At 36.6% G+C, this 9,300-nt stretch overlaps 1 protein-coding gene across 1 annotated transcript; it reads right to left on the reverse strand.

Annotated features, from left to right (window-relative positions):
• Window positions 1-6,232: 6,232 nt before the first annotated feature.
• On the reverse strand, window positions 6,233-8,696 carry LOC112030931 (probable inositol oxygenase). The gene is made up of 11 exons (XM_024063600.2): window positions 8,563-8,696; window positions 8,355-8,433; window positions 8,176-8,254; window positions 7,878-8,082; window positions 7,616-7,675; window positions 7,475-7,527; window positions 7,261-7,383; window positions 7,061-7,130; window positions 6,881-6,959; window positions 6,613-6,694; window positions 6,233-6,521 (listed from the first exon to the last, which is right to left on the reverse strand). The coding sequence occupies exons 1-11, from the start codon at window positions 8,588-8,590 to the stop codon at window positions 6,495-6,497; spliced, it is 885 nt and encodes a 294-aa protein (XP_023919368.2). The 5' UTR covers window positions 8,591-8,696; the 3' UTR covers window positions 6,233-6,494.
• Window positions 8,697-9,300: the final 604 nt, after the last annotated feature.

Here is a 9,300-nt window from a genome sequence, read left to right on the forward strand (position 1 = left end):
ATTCAACATATGAACAATACAGACAAAGATTGATGTCAAAACTGAATTCTACTGATGTTATAGCCTTAAAACTCAATTTAACGTACTTGAATTTAAATTTAAACAACATCATAACATCAATTTCAGTTTTCATCAAATCATAGTTTCAACAACATGCAGAAAATTAAAACATAATCTTCTAACAATATGAAGCTATCATCTCTAATTCTAAAACTCTCAAAACATGTTAAATAGATTAGAAATTGAAGACCGCTCTGATACCATTTGATGGAAATAAGTATGTGCGCAGCAAAAAATTAACGGATCTAATTCATTCTCAATCTATAACATGCACTATGTAAATTTCAGATTAGAGTATAAGAGAGCGTACCTTGAAGCGGTGAATTTCAAAACAAAAATCGAAACACTTAGGAATACTTTTAGTCTTCACTCCAATTCCACTAACGTCTAAGAAGTGTGGACTCTCAATTAGTTACAAAAGGAGAATTAAATTGAGTGACTTTCACTCGCATACACTCACTTATAATGACGTTTTTCCCACCATATAAATTCTATACATTTTTCCTTTTGTATCTAACCAACTATCTAATTGGGCTGGCCTTTTGGGCCTTTCCAATTGGGCTTAAGTGTGTGACTTGGAGTGGGACCAAAATGAACCAATAAGACACTAGCTCTAATGGGCATTGGGCTTTTCTGTCAACTCTTGACAAGTCTAAAATTACCATTAACTATATTTAATACCATTATAGAAATATAGTTGCACTCTAAGCCTTATCTATAAATTATATCCCAAGACTTTATTGTACATGCAAACCCCTTCATAAAATATTCTTAGTAATACAAAGTAAAAAATGTGGACTGCCACTTTGTAGATTACTACATCTTAATCCTTGAGTACTCGGTTTAATCCTTTTAAGTTATTCATCATATATTTATGAAATCCAATTTCATAAATATATACTTTAGTAATTTCTTACCAAAGTGGTTAGGCCTAACTCTTTGAATAACAAACCCATTAAACTTATCTCAAGGGAATATTTTATATCTCCGTTAATAGACTATGAATTTCATCTTAAGAATATATGTTCCATCAACACTAAATGTGGCTGCCCAACATATTGAGGTTTTGACCATTACTTTAGATCTCACTCCTGATATATCAAAGCAACCTACACTTCATGATCAAGTCCAATATTCTCTTAGAATTAAGAGGTCATGCAAATATAAGTCGTGAGATTTATTATTCATTTGACAGTCTTTAGGAGAATAATAAATCTCACAACAGTCCAATTCAATATGTTTTAACTCTTAAAACATATTAACACATCAACTAGAAGTCTCCACTTCCATGATCAAGACAAATCATTGTAGTTGATATGTTATAGTCTTCGCAGATGAAATGCCCAATTTCATCACCGACTACGAACTATAGTTCTGAGTTTATAAAAAACTTGTGACTTATATCTTCTGTGACAAAATCACATAAATCACATACTATACATCTCATGGACTATGTGATAATGTCCGAATATTCATGTTATAATTATCTCAGATAAAAATAATAAAACAACTTTATTTAACACAATATTAAGTCATACATAATGTCATACACAATGTCACACTTAATATCATACATAGCATCATACAATAGGATTTAAGGGCACTAATCCTAACAGCTCAAACATCTTGGTCATCATCCTCTGGTAGGTAGCCCTTGCATTTTTTAAACCAAATGGCATCACCTTGTAATAGTAATTCCCAATAAGAATAATAAAAGCTATCCTCTCTTGATGATCTAAAACCAAAGGTATCTGGTGATATCCTTGAAAAATGTCTAAAAAGCTCATCTAATGATGACCTACAGTGGCATCCACTAGTTGGTCTATCCGAGGCATGAGAAAATGATCTTTTGTGCAAGCCTTGTTCAGATCTATAAAGTCCACACATACCCACCACTTTCCATTTTTCTTCTTCACAACCACAGTATTAGCTAGCCAATCAAGGTAGAATACTTCCTTAATAGCCCCAGCATGTTTAAGCCTATTCACCTCCTCTTTAATAGCATCAGAATGTTCTTTAGATGAGCACCGAGGTGGTTGCTTTCTAGGGAGGACGGTCGAGTTGACTTTTAGATGATGGCAAATGAAGTTTGGATCAACCCCTGGAGCTTTATAAGTATTCCATGCGAACAGATCAATATTCTTCCTAGGAAACCTAACCAGCTCTTCCTTCTCCTGAGGAGGCAACTAAGCTCCGACCTAAAAAAAACTTCTCTAGATCACCATCTATAATAATTTCCTCTAGCTTTTCGCACTTTACCCCTTCTGATTCAGCAACCACGGATAGCACCGAGACCCTTGATTGCTATGAACTTCCCTCAACAGAGGTTGAAGACTCAACTCCAAGCTGATGCATAATTGCAACCACTAAGCACTGCCTAGCCATGGACTGGCTTCCAATAAGCTCTCCAATCTGATCCCTCAATGGATATTTCACCTTTAAATGCAAAGTTAAAGAAACGGCCCCTAAGGCATGAAGCCAGGGTCTCACCACAATGGTTGTATAGGGAGAATAAGCATCCACCACAATGAAATCCACCTTCACTACCTGTGATCCTGCTTGCACAGGTAGTCTAATCTGAGCCCTTCGAATGACAACTTTCCCATCAAAACTTACCAAGGGTGAATCGTAGGCCATTAAATCTTTAGGTTTCAAGTTTAGCCCTTTGTACAAGTTAGGGTACATAATCTCTACACCACTGCCCTGGTGGACCAGCACCCTCTTCACATCATACCCTCCTATCCTGAGAGTGACCACCAATGGATCATCGTGTGGCTGTATGGTTTCAATCTTGTCCTCATCCAAAAAACTCAATGTCGGTTAGATCTCCACTCTAGCCCTCTTTGACTCAGAATTAGAGTCCTCAGCTAGTAACCAAGCTACAGACATCAACCTGGAAGGATGAGAGCCAGTTTTCCCAGATGCAGCAAAGATGACATTAATTGTGCCTAATGGGGACCTTGAAGAAGCATTCCCCTAAGCCCCTGACCTTGCTTAGTCCCCTTGCCTATTGGGCCAGTATAGAAACTCTTGTAACCTTCCATCTCTGACCAGTTGCTCCAGATGATTCCACAAAGTTCTACAGTCCTCAGTGGTATGCCCTCGTTCTTGATGGTACTGGCAATGAAGGCTCTGGTTACGCCTTAAGAGATCTCCTCCCATCTTGTTTGGCCATTTGAAGTATGACTCATTCTTGATCTTCTCCAGGACTTGATGCATTGGCTCTTTGAACATTGTGTTTACCACCTGAAAAGCCGTAGACCTAAATTGCCCAGCAAAATCCCTTCTGGGCCTGCTATTATTATATCTGTCCGACCTGAAATCCCTCTTGTCTTGAGGAATAACCTTAGCCTTTTCTCTTCCTTTCTGCTGATCTTCCTCAATTTGTTTGTATTCGTCGATATGATCCATAAGCCGATGCACACTCCTTATCGGCTTTCTGGTCAAGGATTTTCTCAAATCATACTCGATGGGCAGGCCAACCTTGAAGGTCCTTATGGCCATGTCATCAAAATCCCCATCAATCTCATTAAACATCTCCCAATAACCTTACTATATGTAATAAAACGAGACTCAAATGCCCAAGTGGGCTCCTTAAAGGAATCAATGGAACCTGCTCCTAGGCCATCAAACCAACTCATTGCCATAGACCCCAAGCTAGACAGGAATACCTTACACATCAAGGACTTATTCTTGGAGTGCACATCCATTCTCTGGTTGAAGTGGATCACATGTTCCATAGGGTCTGTTCGACCATTGTACATGGTGAACGTGGGGTGAGAAAACCGCTGAGGAAGTCTCCCTCCCTCAATCCTGGGCGTGAAAGGTGACTTAAAAATTTGGTTGAGCGTTCTGCTCATTGCATCATTCCCCAAACCTTTAGAAGATGAGTTCCTGTTCCTACGCTCATGGTGGTAGTCCTTATCATATGAGAAAGACTCACTGGGGGGAGTCTTTGATCTGGGTCTGTAACTGTCATCTCCTTCCTCATTAGAAGAAGAAACAAAACTTGAGGGAGTTTTTCTTTGTCATTCACAGTGCAACTTCCTCCGCAGGAGATCAATCTCCAATTACATGTTTCTAGCATTCTCTTTATGAGAGACGTGGCTTCCACCCCAAGACTAGCTCCTAGTATGGGTAGTGTGCACGCTTCCCTCCTGGTCCCTTCTTTGTTCAAGATCATAGAAGTGATCTTGTCGCTAAGACCCCATAAATTCTGCCCAGTTTGGACCTGAACCTACCATCGTTAAACATTAGACTCATTATAACACCAGAAATTCCCACAGATGACACTAATTGTAAGGACGTAGTTTAAGTCCCTAGCCTAAAGGATAAATGAACGTAGGCCCAAAAAACCCAATACAATGAATTTGTTGAGAGTGGGTTAGAAAACTGGGCTTAAATGAGTTGGACAACAAGTAAAGTGGGTTCAGATGGCAAGAAAAGGAATATAGATTGATTTATTCTAAAGAAAATCGTCATCGGCACTGTCCGAGGAGATCAGTTCTTATATGTTTCTCTCAAGTGTGATTACAAATTCACTTCTAGATTGCTATAGTGTTTTTCTCTTTATTTCTCGATCTTTTCTCTCAGGGTATCTCTTCTATTATATACTATCTCCCCCTTTGATCTCCACCTTCCACGTGCAGATCGGATCGTTGGTGTTGATCCTTGTCCTATAAGACCTTCCTAAAGTCTTTGGGTAGTAGCTGTAAGGCTGAAAGTTACTGTTCAGGTATCACTTCTCTATTAATGTGGCCAGAGAGTTAGCTGCAGAGCATTTAATGCGGTGATAGCAACTTTCCCTTTAGATATTTCATGGCCTCCCTTTGTCTTGTTCCTTCTTGGTACTTATCTCATCAATGGAATTGTCTGGAGCGTTGCTCTTGATGTCAAACCGCATCTTTTGACCTTGGCTTTACCTAGCCAAGGAAGCATTCATCCTCGGATTTATGAGGTGTCCTCAAACTGGACCCCTAGCCCAATACATTCTACTGGGCCTAATATCCCTACATAAATCATTTATAAATATCTTTCCATAAACTTTTTTGTATATTACACACTACTTAATGTGTGTGTAAACACATACAAATATTCCTTTTTAACTCGATCTAGCCCAACAACTAACAGTGAAGTGACATAACTTTTAGGCTAAATTAACATAACTTGGGCCATCTCCCCCAAAAATTAAGACCTTTGAAATTACCCCATTATACAAAACATTTTCATATTTCAACAAAAGTTATTCTAGTCAATAATCAACAATGACAAGTCCAAAAGAAGAAAGAAAACAAAGACAATGAGAGAGAGAGTCCCAGCCAAGTCAACCCATAGGATCTCCGAGCTGGGAACAAAGAAAGTAGAGTCTATAAGTGCAAGTTCTTCAGTAGGAAAAGTTATCACTAGCCCAATATAAGGTCCTGCATTCTCATTGATCTCGTCCAGAACCCCATGCATTGGATGACTAGATCTCAATTGCAAAGACTGTTGAACCTGTAACATAACCAATAAATCCACCACTTGTTTTTTTTTTAATCTTATTCTATTTCCTACTTGTTTTAGGGATTTAATTCATCTTCTTACTAGATTAGTAGAATTTTCATTGGTTAGAATTGTTTCCTTTTCTTGTTAGGATAATAAGTACCCATTTGGATACAGCTTTTCCAACATCCTTTTTTTTTTTTTTTTTTTTTTTTGAAGCATGTTTCTAACTTTCTGTGGCTGTAGTGGTTTTCTAGTGGGTCTTGTGCACTGTTCACAGGACCCACAAACCTCTTTTTTCAACACATCTTTCATTAAAAATTGGTCTAACAATACTATTTATACATTTAAAAATTATTTTACTACAATATTTTCAATTTTCTACAAAATAAACAGTATCCAAACAAATTCTAAGTTTGGAACTATATTTAAAGAACCTGGAGTTCAGTATTGTATATAGTTTACTTCAGTAATCAATTTGATTGTTGGAGTTTTTCCTTCAATAGCTTGGTGTTGATTCCAGATAACCCTAGATATTGATTTCTAAGAGGGTTTTTTTTTCGTTGTTGTTGCTTAATGCTGATACAAAGCAAGCCTAGGTACAATTCGTAGGTTTTTTTTTTTTGTTTTCCTTGTTGAAGCCGCAACATTAGCCTTATTTGATTAGGCCCCAAGGCCTTAAAGACATCCCACACATGGCCTCCTGGCCATCAATATATAAGAAGTAAGAACCAAGCCAAATAATAATGAACACACCACATCATTATGATGTGTTTTATTTATTAATATTAGTTAATATTTTACCAACTTCATAGTACCGAGTACAGAAATCTTTAGTGCAAATATAGATTAAATTAACTTTGCCAATTGAAAGCAAGCACAACTAAAAGTATGGCAGGCAGCCTAAAGCCGGATCCTTTCCCTTAGTGCAGTATGCCTTCCAGCCTCAAGGATTACCACCTGAGCTTTTCTGGGAAGTACTGCAAAAAGAAAGAAAAAAAATCCAATTTTAGTAAAGAAAAAAAAAGTGTTTAAAATTACCAAAGCACAGAATTTTGCATTGGTACACACCTTTTTTATGAGGGATTCATAGTATGGTTTAACTTTTTCAACATCAATATGAACGCTGCTCTTACTGTAGAGATCATATTTGCTGTTATTTTGTACAATACAATAAAATAAGTTTAGTTGTCACAATCAGCTGAACAAAAATTGAAAAATTGGTGGGGAAAAACACTGATGCTCACAATCAGCTCAATGAGAAATGAATAGTTGTTGGGGAAGAACACGAGTAAGAAAGAAAAAAATGTACAAATTAAACAGCAAAATGGAAGCTTACTTGAATGTTTGAACCCACTTCAGATTCTCTCTGTCCTCCTCATTCATTAGGTATTGATATGCTCCTTCCGTATGCAATGCTGCGAGATGGACAGATAAAACTCATTTTATTGTATAAAAACAATTCGAGAATATTAACTATTTTTCAAATTTACAGGAAAAAATAAAGAATAATACTTACGGTAAAATGAGTGATATCGGATAGTAAATAATGCAGCTGATGGTAGAGTAGTTCCATTTGCCTTGGCCACCTAAGGATTTTGAAACAACGTTATTAGTATTATGATTGTTATTTTGGAATAACATGTTGTGGAAATTTCAATATGAAAATCTTATTAAAGATTTTTCATTAAAAATTCATTGAAGGTTCAGAGGATATACCATGTACATGTAATCGTCATGCCCCCATGACAACAGCACATTTTCAAGTCCACATCCTTCAGAGTAGACTCCAAGTTTAGTGTTGTAGGCAGGATTGTTGTAATCTGGATTTTCCTTGAAATACTGCAATGCAAAAGATTTGAAGAAATTTCTTTCAATTGACTGACTATATATAATCATGTCAAACATAATTAACTAATGTTTTTAAGAAGACCTTGTGATAAACAATCGATTCGTCAAAAGCACAACCAACAGGATGCGTATCTCCTGCAACATCAGAATTCATCATCAGATTGAAATTACTCAAAACAGGAGAAATATATTAACATTTATTTGGTCAAAGAACATTTCTTACCTACAACAGCCCACTGGGGAAGCGATCCAAATTTAGAATGGTAAAGAACCTTTCCAAGATCTGAAATCCATGCAAGAATTAATTATCAAGTTGTTTTATGTAAACTTGAATATATAGGGCCTAGAATGTGCCGTGATTATCTGATATTATGAATAAGAGCATAGAGCCACTTAGTTAAACATATACAATTACACATTCAAAGAACTTATATTTTGCATGTTAGCCTTAGAACAGAAACTAGGAGTGTGCATAGGGTATTTACCATGAATAAGGGCAGTCAAGTGCATCCATTCTTCATTAGGATAATCTTTTCTTATGGCTTCAGCAGACTGCAGCAAATGCTGAATCTGAGGTTCCTCCAGGTCAGGGTCACTTTCATCCACAAAACTGTCAAGGAGTTCAATGGCTTCCCATATGGACATCTCTGCTTTGTTCAATTTTGCATACTCTTCCCTTGTCCTCTTTACCTGCATTTGCATTGAAAGTTTCATATGTCAAATTGAATCTATGAAGTCCTCAACTTTAATATTTAAACAATAACTTATTGAAAGTGTACTTACAAAATCATATGTTTGGTTAATATGATTCAACCGATAGGTATTCTCCACAATGCTTAGCCTCACAGTTGCTTCATAATCCCTACCACACATTTTGACACAATTCATTGAATGAGAAACTACACCATTTATGAAAAACACCTGATCTTATAAACAAAGATTGTGGAAGAAAATGTCAAAACCTGAATGATTGGCCAAAGGCATTGGATTCTGGCACAACAAATCCATCAGATGCATCTTTTGGTATTGCATTCTCTGACACTTACATTTTCAAACAAAAGAACACAAAAGTTAGACTCCAATTGAACTAAGCTTATAGACTAACAATAAAATAAAAATTATTGACATTCATGCACAAAAGGAAGAAGGAAACAATAATCAAAGCAGTACCAGGTGCCTGGTTCTCAACGGCAATCATCTTGTTCCCGCTTAAAAACTCAGAAGAAGGCAAAAAAAGCAAAGACAAATACCTTTGAAAGGCCCCGGTCAGATTTATAGGTAAATAATAAGTCCTCAACTGAAAATAGACCGGGCTTGGACTCCTCAACTGCAAATTTTTATTATCCTAGAGCTAATTTTTTCAAACAAACTTTACCTTAAAATAACTTGTTTCTGTAAGAGTATTGAATGGTCAATCATTATCTTCATTTTAACCATGTAACCAAATTCCTAATGCTTTGGTTGTTTTTTGCCAAAAACATGCATGGTTGTCTTTTACAAAGAAAAGGGGAAAAAGAGATGTGATATCGCATTGAGTCAGCTTTGAGGATACTCACATCCTATTTTTCGTAATGCAAAAAACTAGCCTAAGATATGGATGACAAGACAATCCAGTCATGGCCAACTCCATGTTTTGTGTTCTGTTATGAGGATAAGGTTTAAAAAAAATGAAATCAACAACCGAGCTAAGATATTTGTGAATGAATAGCCAAAAACCATCAAGAAACTTCAGTTTTTTTTTTTTCTCCATTGATAGGATTGGAACCTAAGGACTCTGCTCACCAAGAGCAGATGATTGAATTTTGCCACATAAACATGACTATGTGTGAGCTTCTATCTTGTATTGTATTTACCAGAAATGGCCAAGATATGCATGACATGTATAATTAGGACATTAGCTAAGAAAGT

This window comes from Quercus suber, unplaced genomic scaffold (assembly GCF_002906115.3).
Source record: "Quercus suber isolate HL8 unplaced genomic scaffold, Cork oak 2.0 scaffold_251, whole genome shotgun sequence".
In the NCBI taxonomy this organism is placed as follows: domain Eukaryota; kingdom Viridiplantae; phylum Streptophyta; class Magnoliopsida; order Fagales; family Fagaceae; genus Quercus; species Quercus suber.

Bases quoted from the DNA above. Each gene is read 5' to 3' on its own strand.
- LOC112030931 (XM_024063600.2), bottom strand. From the start codon at position 8,590: ATGATTGCCGTTGAGAACCAGGCACCTG. The intron at 8,083-8,175 runs GTAAGTACACTT...ATGCAAATGCAG, and splicing joins TTAACCAAACATATGATTTT to GTAAAGAGGACAAGGGAAGA. The intron at 7,676-7,877 runs GTAAATACCCTA...CATGGATTTCAG, and splicing joins CTTGACTGCCCTTATTCATG to ATCTTGGAAAGGTTCTTTAC.